Source organism: Hyla sarda, chromosome 9 (genome assembly GCF_029499605.1).
Source record: "Hyla sarda isolate aHylSar1 chromosome 9, aHylSar1.hap1, whole genome shotgun sequence".
Classification (NCBI taxonomy): Eukaryota; Metazoa; Chordata; class Amphibia; order Anura; family Hylidae; genus Hyla; species Hyla sarda.
This window is the reverse complement of record NC_079197.1, coordinates 9,997,479-10,022,428: the sequence shown is the minus strand read 5'-3', so window position 1 is coordinate 10,022,428 and position 24,950 is coordinate 9,997,479. Positions and strand designations below refer to the sequence as shown.

The window sequence follows — 24,950 nt, the reverse complement described above, 5'->3', positions numbered from 1 at the left end:
TATATACTACTATATACACCGCAGGAGAAATGCTAGCACAGGCTTCCAGTATCCGTATACACTGCTATATACTACTATATACACCGCAGGAGAAATGCTAGCACAGGCTTCCAGTATCCGTATACACTGCTATATACTACTATATACACCGCAGGAGAAATGCTAGCACAGGCTTCCAGTATCCGTATACACTGCTATATACTACTATATACACCGCAGGAGAAATGCTAGCACAGGCTTCCAGTATCCGTATACACTGCTATATACTACTATATACACCACAGGAGAAATGCTAGCACAGGCTTCCAGTATCCGTATACACTGCTATATACTACTATATACACCGCAGGAGAAATGCTAGCACAGGCTTCCAGTATCTGTATACACTGCTATATACTACTATATACACCGTAAGAGAAATGCTAGCACAGGCTTTCAGTATCAGTATACACTGCTATATACTACTATATACACCGCAGGAGAAATGCTAGCACAGGCTTCCAGTATCCGTAGTTTCAGGTGCTGCACATCTCGTATCTTCACAGCATAGACAAGTGCCTTCAGATGACCCCAAAGATAAAAGTCTAAGGGGGTCAGATCAAAACCTGTGCAGAGAAAAAGTTGCCCAGTTGCCCATAGCAACCAATCAGATTGCTTCTTTCATTTTTAACAAGGCCTCTGCAAAATGAAAGAAGCGATCTGATTGGTTACTATGGCCAACTGGGCAACTTTTTCTCTAAACAGGTTCCGATCACTCTCCCCCATAGTCTGGCATGTTATGTCCCGCAGTCTGCACGATACGGTGAAGGGTCGGCTCATGTTTGACCTCTAGTACACGATTCAGTCCTGAGGAGCAGATCTGGAAGACCAATGGAACACCACATGATCGTTCCCTCCTTCCTGGTAATGATTATTTAAAGGGGTACTCCACCCCTAGACATCTTATCCCCTATCCAAATGCCGGTTGCGGCCCCCCAGACATCCGATGCATGGAGCGAACTTCACTCTGTGCCGGATGACTGGAGATGCGGGGCTGAAGCTCATGACGTTACAGTCACACCCCCTCCCATAGACTTGCATGGAGGGGGTGCGGTCATAACATCACGAGCCTCTGGCGCTGCACCCGACGCTCTAAACGAACGCAGGTGCAGCAGGGAGATTGTGGGGGTCCCCAGCAGCAGGACCCCGCGCGATCAGACATCCTTTGGATAGGGGATTAGATGTCTAAGGGCGGAGTACCCCTTTAAGATGGTAGAGGAGGTTCATGAACCAGTAGAGCTATGTTAACCCCTCACTTGCCTGCAATATTCAGGCTGTGGCCATTGTCAACTGTAAAGTTTTAAATGTATAAGCTACCTTTTACTATATAGGGCAGCATGGTGGCTCTGTGGTTAGTGGTATTAAAGGGGTATTCCATCCAAAGACATCTTATCCCCTATTCAAAGGATAGGGGATAAGATATCTGATTGCGGGGAGCCAGCTGCTGGGGCCCCACCCCCACAATCTCATTCTGTGTGGGGCTGCTGCTCCAGTCTCGGAAACTTCTGTGTTTCTGGGACTGGAGAGGTGACATCAACCCCCCCCCCCCCCCCCCCCAAAGACATGAATCGAGGGGGCGTGGTGTGACATCATGTCTCCAGTCCCGGAAACACAGAGGTTTCCGAGACTGGAGCAGCAGCCCCACATGAAATGCTGCACGGAGATCACAGGGGGTCCCAGTGGTGGGACCCCCGCGATCAGCCATCTTATCCCCAATCCTTTGGAAAGGGGATAAGATGTCTTTGGCCGGAATATCCCTTTAATTTGCACTCCTGGGTTCTAGGTCTGAATACGACCATCTTCATGGTGTTTGTATGTTCTTCCCGTGTTTACTCGGGTCTCCTCCAGATCCTATAAAATGTTATGTCATTCTAAGACTAGTCTCCATGGCTGCCGATGGCAGGAGAGGTGGCCTGTATGATTAACCACGTCCCCACCGGCAGTCTCCATCTGTGACTGAAGATGTCCGAAGTAACTGACTAAGTACGGGTGCCGTAAAGACAGCGGGTTGTCTTATCACTGATAGAAGATGATATCCAGCACTCACCAGTAATGCACAGTGAAGATTTATTATGCCATAGTGTAGTACAAGGACGCGTTTCGGCGTGGGAGCCTTCCTCAGCTGTCTGCCTACGGCAGACAGCTGAGGAAGGCTCCCACGCCGAAACGCGTCCTTGTACTACACTATGGCATAATAAATCTTCACTGTGCATTACTGGTGAGTGCTGGATGTCATCTTTCTTCTACCTGTGGCTTTACCCTACCTCCTGCACCACCGCAGATTCTACGATAGTGCTGACATATCCTTATATTAAACTTATCACTGATAGTAGACCTAGTTCTAGACTTGGAATGTAATACAACACTGCGGGTGAGTGTTGTGCTGCATTTGGAAGAAAGCAGCCATGTTTTTTTTTTCTCAGTTTAAAAGACTCCTTTAGGCCAAACAGAGGACAGAGAATAAGAAGGGAAGGGATAGGACACTGCGAGTAAGAAACAGGTAGGCAAATTTGTTCTACCTAATAAGTATCCATTAACCTTTTAGATCATCACCGATCCAATGGAGTACTCTAACTGGAGAAACCAGTCCTCGGTGTCCTTCTTTCTGATTGTTGGTCTGTCGGAAACATCAGACCCTCAGGTCCTTCTCTTTCTGGTCTTCCTGTCCATATACCTCATCACGGTGGTCGGCAATCTCATCATTCTCAGCGTGATTTCCTCTGACCGAAGACTCCACACGCCCATGTACTTCTTCTTGGCCAACCTTGCCGCGGTGGACATCTTTTTGTCTTCCGTCACCGTCCCTAAGCTCTTGTACATTTTGATCACTGCCCAGAAATCGATTTCTTACGCAGGATGTGTCGCCCAACTCTACTTTTTCCAGCTCTTCATGGTGGTGGAGTGTTACATCCTTACCGTGATGGCTTACGATAGGTATGTGGCCATCTGTTTTCCACTCAACTACACCCTCATCGTGAGTCGAACGGTGAGAATCAGGATCGTCCTCGCCTGCTGGGCCAGTGGAGTCCTAAACTCCGTGGTCCAAGTTGTGTCCATATGTCATCTTGACTTTTGTAGTCCCAACAAGGTGGACCATTTCTTTTGTGACGTCACCCCACTCTTTAAGTTGTCTTGCTCGGATACAAAAGTCGGGGAGGGACTGTTCATGATTGTGGTCGTAATTGCCGGGATGGGGCCTCTCATCTTTATATTGGTCACCTATGGCCGGATCATTGCTGCGGTAACGAAAATCCGCTCCGGCAAAGGTCGTCGTAAGACATTCTCTACTTGTGCGTCTCACTTCTTGGTGGTGGCTCTTTACTACGGCAGTGGGATCTTCAGCTACATCTGGCCCTCCTCGACCTATGCCATGGACAAAGATGTCAAGGTGGTGGCCGTGCTCTACACCATCATGACGCCCATGCTGAACCCCATTATTTACAGCCTGAGAAACAGGGAGGTAAAACAAGCCATGTGGAAAGCAATGGGAATCCCATCTAAACACAACGATATCCGGATACGTTAAAAGGGTACTCCGGTGCACCAGCATTCTGAATATTTTGTTCAGAACACAGAGTCGGAGGCTGTGATCGTGACGTCAGCCCCACGCCCCCTCCGTTCATGTCTCCCATAGACATGAATTGAGGGGGCTTGGTGTGACGTTGCGAGGGCCGTGGCCATGACGTTGCAACCACTGCCGCAGGAACCCAGCATTTGTTTATAACGCTGGGTGCTGCGGGAGATCATCTCACCCCTTTAAGACTGGCGATTCGGATCTGATCCTTGTATGGTAAATTGTATTTTTAACCAAAAAACATTTTTTTAATAGTTTTATCTTGATTTGTGTTTTTTCTTAAAACGTTTTTTTTTCCCCAACAACGAGAACGTGAGGGTGTATGGAGCCGAAACTACCGAGGACACAGGACATAATGGCATTAAAGAAAGCAATGGTGTACTAGATATATTATTTATTTCAGTGTTTCCCAACCAGGGTGCCTCCAGCTGTTGCAAGACTACAACTCCCAGCATGCCCAGACAGCCATTTCAAACAATAAGCTTGAAGAATGAAGTCGCTTGTGCCTATCTAGTCAATAGCTGCTTGCGTTGCATAGTTGCACCAGGCCCATCAGGACAGGAAACCCCTCTGTGATGTCATTATGAGTAGTGATGAGCGAACTTACAGTAAATTCGATTCGTCACGAACTTCTCGGCTCGGCAGTTGATGACTTTTCCTGCATAAATTAGTTCAGCTTTCAGGTGCTCCCGTGGGCTGGAAAAGGTGGATACATTCCTAGGAGACTCTTTCCTAGGACTGTATCCAACTTTTCCAGCCCAACGGAGCACCGGAAAGCTGAACTAATATATGCAGGAAAAGTCAGCAAGCGCCGAGTCGGGAAGTTCGTGACGAATCGAATTTACTGTAAGTTCGCTCATCTCTAATTATGAGCCTAAAACCAGTGTTTCCCAACCAGGGTGCCTCCAGCTGTTACAAAACTACAACTCCCAGCATGTCGCTGCAAGGTCACTCTAGTCCTAGGGCCTCCAAACTGTGGAACACCAGCCATTGAAAAACTACAACTCCCAGCATGCCCTAGCCATCCTAAGTCACTCTAGTCCAGGGGTCTCCAAACTGTGGACCTCCAGATGTTGTAAAACTACAACTTCCAGCATGCTGGGAGTTGTAGTTTTGCAACATCTGGAGGTCCACAGCTGCAATATTTCCCAACCGGTGGGCCTCTAGCTGTTTCAAAACTACAACCTCCAGCATGCCCAGACAGCCAACGGCTGTCTGGGCATGCTGGGGGTTGTAGTTTTGCAACAGCTGGAGGCACGCTGGTTGGGGAACACTGACCTAAGGTGAGTAGGGGGTCTCATGATTCTCCCTAATAGCGGATGTCAGGGGAAGAAGACTGAATTGCACCTCCTGATCCTCCTCATCTCGGGCAGAGAAGCTTTTACTACATCGGTTTTTCTGGGCAGGCTGGGAGTTGTAGTTTTGCAACAGCTGGAGGCACCATGGTTGGAAAACACTAATTTATTTGTAGACAGTTCAGCTGAAGCATCTAATAGACACCAACATGGCAGACTGTCGCTCACTATACACCTGCGCCATATGTTCACAGGCCGTCAACAAATATCCCTCAGAAATTACGTTGCGTATTCCTTGGTTACAGATTCAGTTCCTTAATTAAACACCGGGGACGCTATAACGACATATAATGTACAGCAGATCCCATCCTTCCCGTATAGTGGTCTTGAATGTAAAGACTGAAGGTGAAGCTTGCTTCTTTATTATTTAATTGTTTTTATGCTTTTTTTTGTTGCTTACCCTCAGTCACAGGTAAGTGGGCGGATAGTCAGATGATCCATAAATCAGAAATTCTGCCCAGATTACTGACCGCATAAAAAAAAAATAGCATTTTGGGACAGCCAGAAAGCCATTTAACAAGCAAGTCCAGCTTTCCGACTACGGCCCGGCCACCAGCGCGGCAACGCAGCATGAAAACTTGTGGATTTATTCCTTTAAAGGGGTTATCCAGGAAAAAACTTTTTTTTTTATATATATATATATCAACTGGCTCCAGAAAGTTAAACAGATTAGTAAATTACTTCTATTAAAAAATCTTAATCCTTTCAGTACTTATGAGCTTCTGAAGTTAAGGTTGTTCTTTTCTGTCTAAGTGCTCTCTGATGACACCTGTCTCGGGAACCGCCCAGTTTAGAAGCAAATCCCCATAGCAAACCTCTTCTAAACTGGGCGGTTCCCGAGACAGGTGTCATCAGAGAGCACTTAGACAGAAAAGAACAACCTTAACTTCAGAAGCTCATAAGTACTGAAAGGATTAATATTTTTTAATAGAAGTAATTTACTGGTCTGTAACTTTCTGGAGCCAGTTGATATATATAAAAAAAAAAAAAAAAGTTTTTTCCTGGATAACCCCTTTAACAACGCACACAAGAGGAGGGAAGAACAGTAAGTGATGTGTTTTTAATGTAACACACCCAGAGACGTACGACTCTGGGTGTGTTATACCCGAAACGTGTTAGACGTATGGGTGTGTTACTTACACTCAAAACACGTTAGCCATACAACCAGGGTGCGTTACAGCCGAAACACATTAGACAAGCGACTAAGGGTCTGATATACCCAAAACGCGTTAGACGTATGACTAAGGGTGTGTTACTTACACTCAAAACACGTTAGCCATACAATTATTGATTTATATAGTGAATTGTGTATAATGGCATTTCCGGTCATGTGATCAATGAAGTGCGCTAAGAGCCTCCATTTTTTGACCCAGCACTTGTTGCAACTTTCTTTTTTGTACATATTATATATATATATATATATATATATATATTTACACATACACACACATACAGTGACCCCCCGACCTACGATGGCCCCGACATACGATAATTTCAACATATGATGGCCTCTCAGAGGCAGCATCAACATACGATGCTTTTGTATGTCGGGGCCATCGCATAAACGGCTATCCGGCAGCGCAGACTGCTTCAGCTGCCCCCGGATAGCCGTTTACGGTGCCCCATGTGGTCCGGTGAGGGTCTCTTACCTGTCCTCGGGGCTCCGGCGCGTCCTCTTCGGGATCCCCTGCATCGTCGGCGCTCTCCATCGTCGTCATCACGTCGCTGCGCACGCCGTCCCGTCATCCAATAGGAGCGGCGTGCGTAACAAAGTGATGGCGGCGACGGAGAGTGAGGATGAAGGGGAAGCAGAGGCCTTACCGGAGCATCGGGGACACGGCAACAGCAATGGACGACGACATCCCGGGGAGCGGTTACGAGTGGTGACGGTCCGGAGCGGCGGGGACAGGTGAGTACAACTTTCTTTAACAGTGGTCTACAACCTGCAGACCTCCAGATGTTGCAAAACTACAACACCCAGCATGCCCGGACAGCCAACGGCTGTCCGGGCATGCTGGGTGTTGTAGTTTTGCAACATCTGGAGGCCCGCAGGTTGTAGACCACTGTCCTATACTTTACATTGCACGGATCCCTCAACATACGATGGTTTCAATAAACGATGGTCCGTTTGGAACGGATTACCATCGTATGTTGAGGGACCACTGTATATATATATATATATATATATATATATATATATATATATATATATATATATACACACACACACATATATACATATACATATATATATACCTGCAACATTTTTATTGTGTATTGTACTTGAAAAAGTAGCCAGCTCGGCCTTGAAATGCGTTGTACATTTTTATACATTTTTATACGCTTATTAAAACCCTACTGGAACAGTAGCGCATCCTTTATTTTATGGTGGGCAGCGCATGTTGGATCCACTTTGGTGGAGTGTAGAGTTGGAATTCTATGTACTACGCCCTTGGAGCGTGTTGGAGGAAGTAGCTGCAGCCCTTACTTGTCTTTGTATGTGTTGTGCCGGATTAGCACAACATTTTCAGGCGAGTCGGTGCTTTGCTCACCTACCTATGGTCTTTCTCGAGGGAAGGATTCACACAAGGAAGCTCCTTTTGCTTTTATGTAATACAACTAGGGGTGTGTTACAGCAGAAAGACATTCGACAAGCGAATAAGAGTGTGTTATACCCAAAACGCGTACACCTGAAACGTGTTAGACATGCGACGAAGAGTGTGTAACACCCAAAATGCGTTAGCCATACAACTAAGGGTGTGTTACACCTGAAATGTGTTAGACAGACGACTATGGGTGTGTTACACCCAAAACACGTAATTTCCTGTTCTGCTATCCACTTGCATATGTCAATAATGGAATAAATCCAGAAGTTTTCATGCTACAATGCCGCGTTGGTTTTCCTTCTTTTCCAAGAAATCATGTGGATACCACCTGACCTACTGATGACTATATCAGGAACAATTACCACCTATGAGATGTCAAAGCTCTCGTCGTCTATACCTCTAATACAATGTAAATAATAAAGCACATTAGATCTGACCCTCTAAAAAGAGCAGCCAATCCCCTGTTCTGACCAGGATTCTGTCCCCAACCCAGTCCTCAAGGCCCAACAATAGTCCAGCGCAGTAGGTGTAGTAAAAGCAGGAACACTCTATTAGAACATCACTAGGGATGAAGCATACTGGAATTATAACACCGACATATTTCGGATCCTCCAAGATCCTTAATCAGGGCCCGACGAAGGATAGTGGAGGATCCAAAACACGTCGACATTACTGTTTCAGTCTGCAGTATAACTTGTGTTTCTGTTTTAACTGCACCTACTGCGCTGGATGTCCCTTCTCGACATTCTGCTGTATTGATCTGGGGGCGCTGTTGTTCGTTCTGTGCGAGGGTGTAAACAGGGAAGGGGAGAGCTGTAGATATTGTATGGTTAAAAAAAAAAAATAATAATCTAATCCTGGACTGTTGGTGGGCCTTAAGGACTGGGTTGGGGACTTTTGATATAAAAGGGTAATCGGAAAGATAAATCCATTATTTGGGGTACAAATGTGTATATATAAGGTAAAAAAAAAAAAAAAAAAAATTTAAAAAAAAGGGACAAATAAAATACAAAAAATAAAAATAAATAAAATCAATTAAATGAACTAAACTTATGATAAATTAAAAAAAAAATAAAAATAAAAAAAATCTATCTTTTTTGTATAAACTACCAGCTAATAACAGTAGCCATACCCATATCATACAGCCGATGCATGTGGTGTCCAGCGGGCCCCTGTTGACTTACAATAAGGTTGATTGGTATTTAAAGGGGTACTCTGCTGGGAAAAAAATTTTTATCAACTGGTCCAAGAAAGGTAAACAGATTTGTAAATTACTTCTAGTTAAAAATCTTAACCCTTCCAGTACTTTTCAGCTGCTGTATGCTCCACAGGAAGTTCTTTTCTTTTTGCATTTCTTTCCAGTCTGACCACAGTGCTCTCTGCTGACACCTCTGTCCATTTTAGGAACTGTCCAGAGTGGGAGCAGACCCCCATAGCAAACCTATCCTGCTCTGGACAGTTCCTAAAATGGACAGAGGTGCCGGACAGAAAGGAAATTCAAAAAGAAAATAACTTCCTCTGTAGTATACAGCAGCTGGTAAGTACTGTAAGGATTAAGATTTTTTTTCAATAAAAGTAATTTACAAATCTAACACAGTCCGCACAATAGGTTACCCGGCACTGCCCGGCTCAAGCACTCCAATAAATCCAATCGCTTCCACCTGTAGCAATTCCGTTCACACAGTGACTAGGTGGCGCTCACAGTGCCCAAAGAAGGTAGAAGACTTCAAAACCAATATCTAGTAATAGGAAGAAATACATCGGGCGATACTTCGCGCTTCAACAGGCCTTACACCGTGTAAGTGTAAGGCCTGTTGAAGCGCGAAGTATCGCGAGAAACGGACCGTAGCTTGTGCAACATCCCTGCACGAGCGTCTGCCGCACTGATGTACCGTTTTATCCTATAAAGACACAAGCATCTAATGGTGAGTTGCCCGGTGTATTTCTTCTTATTGCTGGATATTAATTTACAAATCTGTTTAACTTTCTGGCACCAGTTGATAAAAAAAAAATTATAATAGTAATTTTTTCCAGCAGACAGAGTACCCCTTTACAGTTTGTCACTTTGCAACCGAGACTCTCTTGGCATGCTGCATTCTTCTTGCTGTTAAAAGTGATCGAAATCCCAAAAAAAGAAGCCAAAAATGGAGAACATTAAAAGATTACCTTTAAATATAATTTATCTATGCTCAAGATGTAACCTACCAAATATTTTCACACCTACTGAACGTTTCTGTCCCAACGTGTTTCTCAACTAATTGCATGGTTTGTCAGGGGACTCCTTTGTTGTGGGGATATCTAAAACTAAAAACAGAGGCGCTCCATGTGGAGTATCAACCATATTAGGTGAAGAGGGGGAGGGGAGTGGGCAATCGCTTACCAACTCCGGTTGTCTACCTGCATACACAACAATGGATTGCATGTAGCAGAAAATGAAGTTATCCCGTCTGCCGCCTTCCTGGTGTAACAGAATGCAAAGCCAGACTTCGAAGGGATCAGGATTACAGCGGCGCTGACCAGGATGGACACAACTCAGGTGCGATGGCTTGAAGCAGAACAAAGATGCAACGCGTTTCGTTGTGCAAGCGCAGCTTCCTCAGGCATAGCAGGTATGGGAAATTCCCATGGTTCTATACCAGAGAGTTAAAGGGGTAGTCCAGTGGTGAAAAACTTATCCCCTATCCTAAGGATAGGGGATAAGTTTGAGATCGCGGGGGGTCCGACCGCTGGGGCCCCCTGCGATCTCTCTGTACGGGGCCCCGGCTCTCCGCCGAGATAGCGGGTGTCGACCCCCGCACGAGGCGGCGGCCGACACGCCCCCTCAATACATCTCTATGGCAGAGCCGGAGATTGCCGAAGGCAGCGCTTCGGCTCTGCCATAGAGTTGTATTGAGGGGGCGTGTCGGCCGCCGCCTCGTGCGGAGGTCGACACGCCCCCTTCCAGCGGGCTGTCGGGGCTCCATACAGGAGATCGCGGGGGGCCCCAGGGGTCGGACCCCCCGCGATCTGCAACTTATCCCCTATCCTTAGGATAGGGGATAAGTTGCTCACCACTGAATCACCACTGGACTACTCCTTTAACCCTTCATATGTTGAACATAATGCACTTATATAGAGAATAATATAAAAATAGCACATATATATATATATATATATACAAACATCTATTATAACAGGACTGTGCATATTAATTATAGCAATTATAATATTTCTATCACACAATAGAAATAAAAGAATACCGCAAGTGAAAGACACAGCGAAAAAACGCTGGCCCATATACACACTGCAATACTTTCACTTGCATTTCTGTTTTATCTATTTGTTATTGTTCTACAACATAAAATATTAAAATTATATTTTATATTGCAGAACAATAACAGATAAAACAGAAATGGAAGTGAAAGTATTGCAGTGTGTATATGGGCCAGCGTTTTTTCACTGTGTCTATTTCACTTGCGGTATTCTTTTATTTCTGTTGTGTGATAGAAATATTATAATTGCTATAATTAATATGCACAGTCCTGTTATAATAGATGTTTGTGTATATATATGCTATTTTTATACTATTCTCTATATAAGTGTATTACTTTTGACATATGAAGGGTTAACTCTGGTATAGAACCATGGGAATTGCCCGTACCTGCTATGCCTGAGGAAGCTGCGCTTGCGCAATGAAACGCGTTGTATCTTTGTTAATAAAAAGTGTTCTGCTTCAAGCCGTCGCACCCGAGTTGTGTCCATCCTGGTTAGCGCCGCTGTAATCTTGTGGGGATCAAAATGTGACAAATTTTTGTGTGCACATTAATAAGTGCCCCTTGTTCCAAACTCTAGCAATGGGTTAATTAATTCAGGGATGTTCAGCAGCAATACGGGTCTGACTGCTGTTTTATGGCAGTCAGTGCACAGCCAACATAAGTAATGGTTACTTAAACAATATCCTAGATTCAGATTACCGACACAACGCAACAATAATAGGCAGTAACAGATTCCAGGCGGAATAATGAAACTAACTACCGTATATACTCGAGTATAAGCCAACCCGAATATAAGCCGAGGCCCCGAATTTCACCCCAAAAAACCTATTGACTCAAGTATAAGCCTTGGGTGGGAACTACAGCATGCCCCTCCCACCCCTGTCATCATCCAGACCCCCGTCGTCATCATCATCCCATCAACATCCCTCAAGTCATCATCCAGACCGCCCCTCCTCCATCATCATCATACAAACCCCCCTTTTGTTTTCTACTCACCTCCCCAGTTGTTGTTCTCCCGGTCCGTGCGCAGCAGATGCCCTGATGTCACAGATATCTGCTGTGCACGGACGTCCCTGCGTATCGTCGTCAATGCAGCGTCACTAGTCCGGGGCCGGCCTAGAGAAGAGGGCTTCCCAGTGAAGATGGACGGCCCGGATCAGCTCGGCCTCCCCACCTGAATGCGGACGGTCCCTGCAGCGGAGATGGACGGCCCGGCCCACCCCCCTTTCTAAATGCATTGCCTGTGTAGTTTTCATAATCGGTTACTGTGACGATTGTTGACTTGCACCAGTAACCATCATATTTTCGGGTAGATCTAAATCCCTTCTACGTTCTTTTGATGTTTCGCCATTCCAGTTCTTGAAAGAAGTTCATGTTAACTACAAAATTCAGCAGCGAAATCCCATTGACAGCAATGAGTGGCTGCTGGAAAGCGGATTCCACATGGAATTTTGAATTCTTGGTGGAAATTCTTAGTATGAATGTACCCTAAAGGGTTAACAGTATATGTAGCGCCTCTTCGTGTTCTCCTTTATCTCTGGATTGATTTCGCATCCAAGTCCAACTTGAGAATTGAGACGAGGTGAATAGTCCATAGTGTGCCCTGGCTGGTGGCGTCCCGTCCAGCAGGTTTTCTCAGGTTGCCCAAGTGATGTCACTAGGAAGCATTTCATCCCGTACTATCTATAGGTGATACAACGCGTTTTGGAAAAATGTCGTGTTTTCCTTCCTCAGGGAGGATTTTGTAAAGTGACAAATGTGATAAAACTTGATGGGTTGGCTCTTTATCAAAACTTTATGGAATTTCTATTTAGAGCATTCGTTGCATTATGTGAGGACAGATAAAGGCACATGGTAAATGCAGCTTCTCCGAATTGTGGATACAGTGGCCGGCCCAGTGTAAAAAGATTTTGTATTCTCCAAATGTGAACAAAGCCTTGGACCAAATAGGCTGGTGGTGAAAATCTGTGTGCATGCAAGACCAGTCATACACGACATGTGCTTTGCAATAAGATGGAGCTTCAAGGGAAAACAGGAATAGAAATGGCACTGGCCAGGACAGGGGGAGCAGGAATCGCAGCACTTGCGTGCGCAGCTAGAGGAGTTGCACCTTGGTCGGAATAAAGTAACTAACCTCAAGTGTTGTGATTCCTTGCTCCCTCTGTCCTGGTCAGCGCCATTTATATTCCTGTTTTCCCTTGAAGCTACATCTTATTGCAATCTACTAGATCAGGAAGGTTGCATACAGGACATTGTGCAATACCACACGCTTTTCATTGTTGGGTATCCAGGTACACAACTTGTAGGGGTAAGCAGTTTCTCACCCCTCCCCCGGTTCACCATTGTACTAGTGATACTCCACTATGGAGCGCCTTTGTACTTGGGACACCTAAGTGACCTCTCATAAGGTAGATTCTTAGTGGTAGGTTCCTCACAATACCCTGCCGCACAATCTTGCACCCTACACAAGTACGTGCCTGTTAACAAATGGGACTATGTCCTCATACCACCCCATAAGCCAAACAATGCGGACAAACTTACATTCGACCTAATTCTCAGTAATTCCAATATGACTATTCTCCAATAGGTCAAATTTCACACCAGTGTTTTTCCCATTTAGTGAGAATTTTCTGTTGCCCATGAATTCATCCTTCTGGACCCGGCACCTACGTACAAGTGAGATATAACCAACCCACAAATATTTGTGCCTGCAGATCGACACAGGTAGGTGGTCATACGAAAGACCCTGATCACTGGGCACTCAATGGATCAACGTAACGTAAGTGTCACAGAGTTCTTTCTTCTGGGTCTCTCTCAGGGTCAAGATCAGATCCCACTTTTTGCAGTTTTCTTTTTAACTTATCTGTTGACTCTTCTGGGCAACTCGTTGATTATTCTCGTTGTCCTCAATGACCAGCGGCTCAACTCGCCCATGTACTTTTTCCTCGGGAACCTCTCCTTTGTTGACATTTGTTTCAGCTCGGTAACAGCTCCACTCATGTTGGCCAATTTTCTTCGGGAAAAGAAGGTTATCAGCTTTAAAGGATGCATGAGCCAGCTGTTCTTTTTGTTTTGCACTGCCAGCATGGAGTGCTTCATCCTGGCGGTCATGGCTTACGACAGGCTGGTTGCCATCAGCAATCCTCTGCGTTACTTATGCGTCATGAACATAAAGACCTGTACGGGTCTTATTGTCTCCTGTTGGATATTTACCTCTTTACATTCACTTCTACACATCTGTATCGTTTCCTCCATGAACTTCTGTGGGCCAAACAAGATTCACGAGCACTTCTGTGACCTGCCGCCCTTGCTTGCCTTGTCCTGCTCCGATACTTCCAAATATGACCTTTTGGTGTTTACAGAAGGTTCTCTGGTCACGATGAGCCCCTTTGTATTTGTGGTGGTCTCTTACTGTAGGATTCTCAAAACCATCCTATCAATGCGTTCATCCTTCAGAAGATACCAAACCTTCTCCACATGTTCCTCTCACCTAACTTCTGTAGGCCTTTTCTTCGGTACTGTATTTTTCACATATTTCCGACCATCCTCGTCAAATTCAGTAGAAGACAACAGGTCAGTGACCATTGTGTACTCCATCTTGACTCCTCTTCTCAACCCTATCATTTACAGTCTAAGGAACAAGCAAATTAAGGAGTCTCTGAAGAAGATTTTTAGCAAGCAATCATTCCAGCTACAAAGTCCACATTTGTAGAACGTGGTGGTGGTAACTATGCCTATTTGCTTCAAGTCACCTTCAACAAAAGTTTGAACCAGAAATTAAAACAAATAGGAGAAACCATGTCATTGTAAACAAAATAAAATTTATTAAAGAAATATGAACCTCCTCGAAAGGAATAACTCAGTTACAGTTACTTACGGCAGATTGAAAATAAAACATGAAGCCTTAGGGTGGACCTGTCACCTACACGCGCGGGAGAGGCAGACATTTTTCTTTTCCAGCCAAAAAGAATAAATACGCCTGATCATGACCAGGTTTCCGATGACATAACTAGGAACCAGTCTACAGTAGTTGGGAAACATCATCTATTCTGAATGTCACCGACTGTCCAGACCAATAGCTGCCTTCACCGCCGGTACACGACAGGTCCACGGTTATAACGGTTGCCCAAGCTGTCAATATGTCTATCTGGGAAGATAATACTGTACCTGGGTTTCGGCAGTGCAAACTTTTGTTTCTTAAAAGGTGGCAATAAAAACATCTTGAAAACAAGTAGGACATTTACTCCACTACGGACATGCTCCAGTGTTTTCTACTTAGGCACCCAACATCAGAGGAGTCCCTCAGGAATTTGGGTGCATGGAATGATACAAAATACATATGTGATGTCATACAACTAGTAGCCGAATTTAAGGGCAACTCCATCAGACTACTGACATACAATATTGCGTTAATAACATAATGGTTCACTGCCTTCGTTCTTTGGAATAGTCTGAGACTATAGTCAAGCTACTAGGTGGCAATAAAATCATGTTGATGAGACAGATCTCTGTTACAGGGTATGTACACCTCTAAAAAACATTTTACAATTATATATACAGATAAAGAAGATAAAACAATATCTAAGTACACTGCATTATTGATCCTGTGTTACATCCTGTATTATACTCCAGAGTTGTACTCACTATTCTGCTGGAGGAGTCACCGTGTACATACATTACATTACTTATCCTGTACTTATCCCGAATTATATCCTGTATTTTACTCCAGAGCTGAACTCAGTATTCCGCTGGTGGGAGTCAGTCATTACATATCCTGTATTACTCCAGAGCTACAGCCTGTTTTATACTACAGAGCTACAGCCTGTTTTATACCCCAGAGAGACAGCCTGTTTTATACTCCAGAGCTACAGCCTGTTTTATACCCCAGAGCTACAGCCTGTTTTATACCCCAGAGCTACAGCCTGTTTTATACCCCAGAGCTAAAGCCTGTTTTATACTCCAGAGCTACAGCCTTGTTTTATACTCCAGAACCACTGTCACAATTTTGCTGGTTGCCAATGCAAACAAGTCTAGAAGCTTATCAGCTGAGCTCTATTCTATACTGTGGTGGCATAGTTAGTATTTTCAACATCAGATAAATGAACAATGTCTGGGAAAAAAAGCTAATTGGGAGATTTCAGCTCTGAAGCTTGTAGAATTGTTAATGCAGCTCTAATAATAATCTAAATAATACAGGTCGTAAGAGGAAAATGATACAAGGTACATAATGTATGTAACAGTGTTTTCACGAGCAGAAAAGTGAGTATAGCTCTACAATATAATATAGGACAGTGTTTCCCAACCAGGGTGACTCCAGCTGTTGCAAAACTACAACTCCCAGCATGCCCAGACAGCCAAAGTCTGTCCAGGCATGCTGGGAGTTGTTTTGCAACAGCTGGAGGCACCCTGATTGGGAAACACTAATAAAGGATGTAACTCAGGATCAGTACAGAGTAAGCAATGTATGTAAACAGTGATCCTACCAGCAGAATAGTGAGTGCAGCCCTGGAGTATAATAAAGAAGTGATGTGATGTATGTACACAGTGACTCCACCAGCAGAATAGTGAGTACAGCTCTGGAGTATAATACAGAAGTGATGTATGTACACAGTGGCTCCACCAGCAGAATAGTGAGTACAGCTCTGGAGTATAATACAGGATATAACTCAGGATCAGTACAGGATAAGTAATGTAATGTATATACACAGTGACCTCACCAGCAGAATAGTAAGTACAGCTCTGGAGTATAATACAGGATAAGTAATGTAATGTATGTACACAGTGACCTCACCAGCAGAATAGTGAGTGCAGCTCTGGAGTATAATACAGGATATAACTCAGGATCAGTACAGGATAAGTAATGTAATGTATATACACAGTGACCTCACCAGCAGAATAGTGAGTACAGCTCTGGAGTATAATACAAGATATAACTCAGGATCAGTACAGGATAAGTAATGTATGTAAACAGTGACCTCACCAGCAGAATAGTGAGTACAGCTCTGAAGTCAGTACAATGAAATCTATCTATACAGTAACACTACTTTTTACAGTCTTAAAAGGAGGCATTTACAAGACCCTCAAATAGAGGCGAATTAGCAGGGGCATCTGTCAAATACAAATGCAGGGACCTCAATCTAATAGGTAAATTCATACCCCTTAAAAGCTATGAGATTCCAAAAGCACCCTGCTAGTTCCCCTCTATTGGGGGATCTTGTATCCTCATCATTTAAAAGGGGCGCCAGACGGCCATTACGAAAAGATTGCTTTCTAACATAGAAGGGTGGACCGCTCCCGACAAGATACCGGCCTACGTTCACAGCTATATACAACTCTGAAAGGTCAACGTGACGTACAAACCAGACAGTTCTGTACAGTATAACAAATATAAAGATATTTATCCTTTATTTAAAAAGCAGCAACTTTTTTTTTTTTTCTTTCAACGAGAGCTACGGAGAGGAACAATATCTACTGTCGGCAAAAAGAAAAAAAAAAAATAGTCCGTCCCTGGACCGGGCCGAGGCTGAAAGGAAGACGAGGTCAAGGCAGGTCTGGGTTAAAAGATTAATACACGTGACTACGGGAACGGTAATAAAATAAAACCAACTTTTTGGAAACATTAACCTGAAAATTGAATCGCGAAGAGTTTTTTTTTTTTTATTTTTGTTTTGTTTTTTACTACTTTATAATATCTGCGGCCCAGCCTCAGTTATGTCCAGTGTAGAAAAAAAAAAAAGAAATATTATCTGTGTCCCAAAAAGCTGTTCACCTAGAACACCTACAGACTTAGAAGTCCCTAGAGGTCCGAGAACAGCTCACGGCACGACGCACAAAAAGAACAATAAACACTATAGGCACAGCTCGAAGAATTCGGGATCATGAAGACTTTCCTGGCCTGAACCCATTTGCCCCCCCCCCCCACAATGGACACCTACGGAGCTCCTGATACTATCAATAAACTTATTCAACTGAAACGAATGACGACGCTGTAAATGGAGGTTGGGCCAGAAGCTGGAACGTCATCGATGCAACGATTAGACCTGATGGGCGTTTTTGTCTTTTTAAAACAAACCCCTAGGATCAAGGTGGTCGTCATGGTTCCCGCCTTTCGAATAAGCTTGGAGATTGAAGTCGATTGCGCCCCTCTAGTCAATGGCTGCTTGCGATGCACCAGGACAGAGCCTAAAATCAGTGTTTCTCAACCAATGTGCCTCCAGCTGTTGCAAAACCACAACTACCAGTATTGCACAGGCAGATAAAGTCACTCTAGTCCAGGGGGTCTCCAAACTGTGGACCTCCAGCTGTTGCAAAACGACAACTCCTAGCATGCCCAGACAGCCAACGGCTGTCTGGGCATGCTAGAAGTTGTAGTTTTGCAAACCCGGACAGAAAAATTTACTCTAGTGTTGAGGTCTCCAAACTGCGGCCCTACAGCTGATGCACAACTACAACTCCCAGCATGCCCGGGACAGCTGAATTCACTCTAGTACAAGGATCTCCAAACTGTGGACCTCCAGCTGTTGCAAAACTACCACTGCCAGCTGTTGGATATCTGGGCATGCTGGGAGTTGTAGTTTTGCAACATTTGGTGGATCACAGTTTGGAGATCACTGTTCTGTGGCCCACAGCAGCAGTATTTCCTGAACAGTGTGCCTGCAGCTGTTGCAAAACTACCACAGCCAGCATGCCCAGCCAGCCAACAGGTTCAACAGCTGGAGGTCCACAGTTTAAAAACCACTGGACTACAGTGACTACGGCTGTCCGGGTATGCTGGGAATTGTAGTTTTGCAACATCTGGAGGTCCACAATTTGGAGACCCCTGGACTAGAGTGACCGACTATTCGGGGGTTTCTGGGAGTTGTAGTTTTGCAACCGCTGGAGAGACACATATTGGGGAACACTATTCTAAGGTGTGTAGGGGTCTCCTGACTCTCCCGTATAGTGGGAGTCAAAGGGAAAATAAAGGATCGGGCAACGCCGAATTTCACCTCCCTGATCCTTTTGGTGTCTGGCAGCGGCTTGCTGGGCATTGTAGTTCCGCAGGATACATCCTGGTTGTGAAATACTGTCTTACATTTACCCTGAGCTCTCTCGTGTGTGGTGGTGGTCGGGTGTTGGTGTTTGGGGGGGGGGGGGGTCATCTTAACTCTGCAGCCTACACCCACTACACATCAATATTCGTATCCATGGCTTTTTATTTGGTCCCTATGACTGAGATTGAAGCTTTAGGTCAGTGGTCTCCAACCTGCGGACCTCCAGATGTTGCAAAACTACAATTCCCAGCATGCCCGGACAGCCAACGGCTGTCCGGGCATGCTGGGAATTGTAGTTTTGCAACATCTGGAGGTCCGCAGGTTGGAGACCACTGCTTTAGGTGAATGTACAGGTTTCCTGACATCTACGAGGGAAAAAAAAAACACGAAGGACAACGAAAGAGGAAGCTCGCGCCAACAACCGGAGGATGCGTCGCACTTCGGCCACTTTTTCTTTGGACATCTATATGTAAGGAGAATGAATTGTACATCGCCGCAGTATACGGAGGTGCTATTTTCTTTAACGGGAGAGAAGGGGGGGGGGGGGGATGTTTAACCATCCTCCATGCTGAACCAAATTGCTACGGAATACACAGGTTTGTCCAAAAAAAAAAAATATATATAAAAAAGGTCTCCAACGAGTCCCTTTCTTCCCAATGTACGATCCAATCTTTTCCACTGCTAAAAAGTCTGGTGAGTAGTTCCTCATCCCTGAGCGCCGGACCACCCTACACCCTTCGGACCCCCCCCCCTCCCTGTTTTTGTTTCAGTGATAATTGCCTGAGGGCCAGGGCACTATGCAACATTCGGGGCATCGTTCCTCGTACACCAGAACCAGACAGTTCGGAGAGCGCGGCCCGTGTTTGGGCAGGCCGGCGCAGGGCCGGTAGGCTTCCAGGTCGCAGATGAGCTCCACCACCTCGTCCACCGTGGTGAGCCGGCTGGGGTGCTTGCTGAAGAGTTCGTGGCAGGAGGGGACGGTGTAATTCCGCACGGCAATGTTAAAGTGGAGTCCCGGGAGTATGTGGATGATTGTCTCTGCCATGGTGGACGCCCTGGACCTCTGGACGAGGTGGAGGTTGGGGCCGGTGGGGGTCAGTACTTCCCAATGGGCCGGCAATGGAATCTCGTTCAGCTCCTCCATGAATTCTTCCAGGACCCGGTCCAGACCCGTGCTGGCATTGTAGGAGCCCAGACTGAAGATCTCCATGATCTGTGGAGCAACCGGAAAGAAAGTTAACCCCTTAAGGACATCAACATTTTTTATTTCATACTTTTGTTTTTTCCCAAAAGCCATAACTCTTACAATCTTCCACCTACAGAACCATTTGAGGGATTGTTTTTTGGAGGGTAAAACTGAAAAAAACAAAAAAACGTATATGGGGCTATATAAGGGTTCGGGTATCCGGGGCTATATGAGGGCTTGGGTATACGGGGCTATATGAGGGCTCGGGTATACAGGGGTATATGAGGGCTCGGGTATACAGGGGTATATGAGGGCTCGGGTATACAGGGGTATATGAGGGCTCGGGTATACAGGGGTATATGAGGGCTCGGGTATACAGGGGTATATGAGGGCTCGGGTATACGGGGCGGTATGAGGGCTCGGGTATACGGGGCGGTATGAGGGCTCGGGTATACGGGGCGGTATGAGGGCTCGGGTATACGGGGCGGTATGAGGGCTCGGGTATACGGGGCGGTATGAGGGCTCGGGTATACAGGGGTATATGAGGGCTCGGGTATACGGGGCGGTATGAGGGCTCGGGTATACAGGGCGGTATGAGGGCTCGGGTATACAGGGCGGTATGAGGGCTCGGGTATACAGGGCGGTATGAGGGCTCGGGTATACAGGGCGGTATGAGGGCTCGGGTATGCGGGGCTATATAAGAGCTCGGGTATACGGGGTGGTACGAGGGCTCGGGTATACGGGGCTATATGAGGGCTCGGGTATACAGGGCTGTATGAGGGCTCGGGTATACGGGGCTATATGAGGGCTCGGGTATACGGTTCTATATGAGGGCTCGGGTATACGGTTCTATATGAGGGCTCGGGTATACGGTTCTATATGAGGGCTCGGGTATACGGGGCTATATGAGGGCTTGGGTATACAGGGCGGTATGAGGGTTCGGGTATACAGGGCAGTATGAGGGCTGGGGTATACAGGGCAGTATGAGGGCTCGGGTATACAGGGCGGTATGAGGGCTCGGGTATACAGGGCGGTATGAGGGCTCGGGTATACGGGGCGGTATGAGGGCTCGGGTATACAGGGCGGTATGAGGGCTCGGGTATACGGGGCTATATGAGGGCTCGGGTATACAGGGCGGTATGAGGGCTCGGGTATACAGGGCGGTATGAGGGCTCGGGTATACAGGGCGGTATGAGGGCTCGGGTATACGGGGTGGTATGAGGGCTCGGGTATACAGGGCGGTATGAGGGCTCGGGTATACAGGGCTATATGAGGGCTCGGGTATACAGGGCTATATGAGGGCTCGGGTATATAGGGCGGTATGAGGGCTCGGGTATACAGGGTGGTATGAGGGCTCGGGTATATAGGGCGGTATGAGGGCTCGGGTATACAGGGTGGTATGTGAGCTCGGGTATACAGGGCTATATGAGGGCTCGGGTATACAGGGCGGTATGAGGGCTCGGGTATATAGGGCTATATGAGGGCTCGGGTATACAGGGCTGTATGTGAGCTCGGGTATACAGGGCTATATGAGGGCTCGGGTATACAGGGCTGTATGAGGGCTCGGGTATACGGGGCTATATGAGGGCTCGGGTATACGGTTCTATATGAGGGCTCGGGTATACGGTTCTATATGAGGGCTCGGGTATACGGTTCTATATGAGGGCTCGGGTATACGGGGCTATATGAGGGCTTGGGTATACAGGGCGGTATGAGGGTTCGGGTATACAGGGCAGTATGAGGGCTGGGGTATACAGGGCGGTATGAGGGCTCGGGTATACAGGGCGGTATGAGGGCTCGGGTATACAGGGCGGTATGAGGGCTCGGGTATACAGGGCGGTATGAGGGCTCGGGTATACGGGGCGGTATGAGGGCTCGGGTATACAGGGCGGTATGAGGGCTCGGGTATACAGGGCGGTATGAGGGCTCGGGTATACGGGGCTATATGAGGGCTCGGGTATACGGGGCTGTATGAGGGCTCGGGTATACAGGGCGGTATGAGGGCTCGGGTATACGGGGTGGTATGAGGGCTCGGGTATACAGGGCGGTATGAGGGCTCGGGTATACAGGGCTATATGAGGGCTCGGGTATACAGGGCTATATGAGGGCTCGGGTATATAGGGCGGTATGAGGGCTCGGGTATACAGGGTGGTATGAGGGCTCGGGTATATAGGGCGGTATGAGGGCTCGGGTATACAGGGTGGTATGAGGGCTCGGGTATACAGGGTGGTATGAGGGCTCGGGTATATAGGGCGGTATGAGGGCTCGGGTATACAGGGTGGTATGTGAGCTCGGGTATACAGGGCTATATGAGGGCTCGGGTATATAGGGCGGTATGAGGGCTCGGGTATACAGGGTGGTATGAGGGCTCGGGTATATAGGGCGGTATGAGGGCTCGGGTATACAGGGTGGTATGTGAGCTCGGGTATACAGGGCTATATGAGGGCTCGGGTATACAGGGCGGTATGAGGGCTCGGGTATATAGGGCGGTATGAGGGCTCGGGTATACAGGGCGGTATGAGGGCTCGGGTATACAGGGCGGTATGAGGGCTCGGGTATACGGGGTCATTTTTTGCGCCGTGATCTGTAGTTTTTATCAATACCATCTTTGTTTTGATGGGACTTTTTGATCACTTTTTATAAATTTATTTTCTCATATATGAAGTGCCCAAAAATCGGGAATTCTGATATATATATATTTTTTACGTTTATGCCATTCACCGTGCAGTTCTCTTAATGTTATATAGTTTGGACATTACCACGAGTAGTGATGCCAAATATGTTTATTTTTATTTACATTATTTTATTTGAAAAATGGGAAAAGGGGGGACGGGGGGGTCATATAAACTTAAAGGGGTACTCCGCTTTAAGTTTATTAGGGGTATATAAAAGTCCTCCCCCCCCCCCCCCCAAAAAAAAAAAAAAAAAAAATCGCCCATATTCAGAATTGCCCGAACTATTAAAATGTAATGTTGAAGATACCACAGTGAATGGCAAAAATGGCCAAAGATTAAAAAAATATTGATTGCGCCGTCTTTAAAGGGGTACTCCGCTGCTCAGCATTTCTAATAAACTGTTCCGAACGCTGGAACCGGCGCCGACAGCCGTGAAGTCATAGCCCCGCCCCCTCAATGAAAGTCTATGGGAGGGGGCGTGACTTCATGAGGGGGTGGGGCTATGGCGTCTCCATCTCCCGACGTCGGCTCCAGCTTTCAAAACTATTTGTTCCAAACGATGAGCAGCGGAGTACCCCTTTAAAGATGGCGCAATCACTTTTTTTTTAATCTTTGGTATTTTTGCCATTCACTGTGGTATCTTCAACATTATATTTTAATAGTTCGGGCAATTCTGAATATGTTTACGCTTTTTTGTAAAATAGAAAAAAGTGGTTGATTTTTATTTTTTATTGGGGGAGGACTTTTATATACCCGTGATGGTCCCCATAGGGGACTATTCTATGCCATGTACAATGGTAGAGATCACGGCTGTACCAGGCTATATCATAGGAGCCACGATCAGGCGGCAGGAGAATGGTAAGAGACCTCCTGCCATCATTCTAACTCATTGGACCACTACTATCGCGCTGTGGGGGTCCAATGAGTACCAAGAAATAAACATCTCCAGCTCAGAGTCAGGCCATTGAGATGTGACTGCTCACCACCGGTGTACTCTCATCCGCCATCGCTATGTCATTATCCTCCGTGATGTACTCTTCTGACTTCACCGGGCAGTGGAGATCCTGTAAGAGAGAGAGGTGTAAGGAGAGTGCGGAGACAACTGCATGGGGAGGGCAAGACACGAGAACTATGGGGCATACCAGGGGCTGCTCGTCGTCATCGTCCTCAATGATAGTGGTCTCCATCTCTTGCTTCCCCTTGGTATCCACGCCACCTATGACCCAGCCACCACGTGTACCCTGTAACATTCAATGGGTAGCATGGGCATGCTGATCTATAGTATTTGTCAATAGTCCTCTATGCCAGTGTTTCCCAGTGTGCCTCCAGATGTTGCAAAACTACAACTCCCAGCATGCCCTCTCTACTGCTAATACCTCCCCCCTATACACCCCTTCTACTGCTTATACCTCTCCCTATACACCCATTCTACTGCTTATACGTCTCCCTATACCCTCATAAGCACTTCCCTCTACTGCTAATACCTCTCCCTATACACCCATGAGCACTTCCCTTTCTACTGCTAACACCTCTCCCTATACACCCATGAGCAATTCCCTCTACTGTTTATACCGCTCCCTATACACCCATGATCACTTTACTCTACTGCTAATACCTCTGCCTATACATCCATGAGCAATTCCCTCTTTACTGCTAACACCTCTTCCTATACACCCATGAGCACTTCCCTCTACTAATACCTCTCCCTATACACCCATGAGCAATTCCCTCTCTACTGCTAATATCTCTTACTATACACCCATGAGCACTTCCTCCTACTGCTAATACCTCTTCCTATACACCCATGAGCACTTCCCTCTACTTCTAATACCTCTTCCTATACACCCATGAGCACTTCCCTCTACTGCTAATACCTCTTCCTATACACCCATGAGCACTTCCCTCTACTGCTAATACCTCTTCCTATACACCCATGAGCACTTCCCTCTACTGCTAATACCTCTTGCTATACACCCATGAGCACTTCCCTCTACTGCTAATACCTCTTGCTATACACTCAATCATTCTTCTAGCATTTCCTGCTGCTCTATTACATTGTCTGCCTACCAGTCATGTCTGAATCGTTTTACCAGCAAACACAAGGAATGGCTACTTGAGCAATTACCTAGATCAGTGTTTTCCCCAACCAGGGTGCCTCCAGCTGCTGCAAAACTACAACTGCCAGCATGCCGAAGGCTGTCCGGGCATGCTAGGAATTGTAGTTTTGG

At 46.2% G+C, this 24,950-nt stretch overlaps 3 protein-coding genes across 11 annotated transcripts in view; 2 read left to right on the top strand and 1 right to left on the bottom strand.

Annotated features, from left to right (window-relative positions):
• The first annotated feature begins 2,599 nt into the window (after positions 1 to 2,599).
• Positions 2,600 to 3,565, top strand: LOC130291443 (olfactory receptor 5F1-like). Its single transcript, XM_056540163.1, has one exon. It carries the CDS (start codon positions 2,600 to 2,602, stop codon positions 3,563 to 3,565), a length of 966 nt encoding a protein of 321 aa, XP_056396138.1.
• A 10,027-nt stretch (positions 3,566 to 13,592) lies between these two features.
• LOC130291442 (olfactory receptor 1361-like) lies at positions 13,593 to 14,540 on the top strand. Its single transcript, XM_056540162.1, has one exon. The coding sequence runs from the start codon at positions 13,593 to 13,595 to the stop codon at positions 14,538 to 14,540; it is 948 nt and encodes a 315-aa protein (XP_056396137.1).
• A 4,686-nt stretch (positions 14,541 to 19,226) lies between these two features.
• The window catches only part of LOC130291785 (methyl-CpG-binding domain protein 1-like), a 32,794-nt gene continuing 27,070 nt past the window's right edge, over positions 19,227 to 24,950 (bottom strand). For all 9 annotated transcript variants that reach the window (XM_056541050.1, XM_056541044.1, XM_056541046.1 and 6 more), the window contains 3 exons: positions 23,865 to 23,963; positions 23,706 to 23,786; positions 19,227 to 20,074 (listed from right to left, as the gene is read on the bottom strand). In XM_056541050.1, coding sequence (XP_056397025.1) covers positions 19,628 to 20,074; positions 23,706 to 23,786; positions 23,865 to 23,963 — 627 coding nt within the window. In that variant the 3' untranslated portion in view covers positions 19,227 to 19,627. The remainder of the gene's footprint in view (positions 20,075 to 23,705; positions 23,787 to 23,864; positions 23,964 to 24,950) is intronic.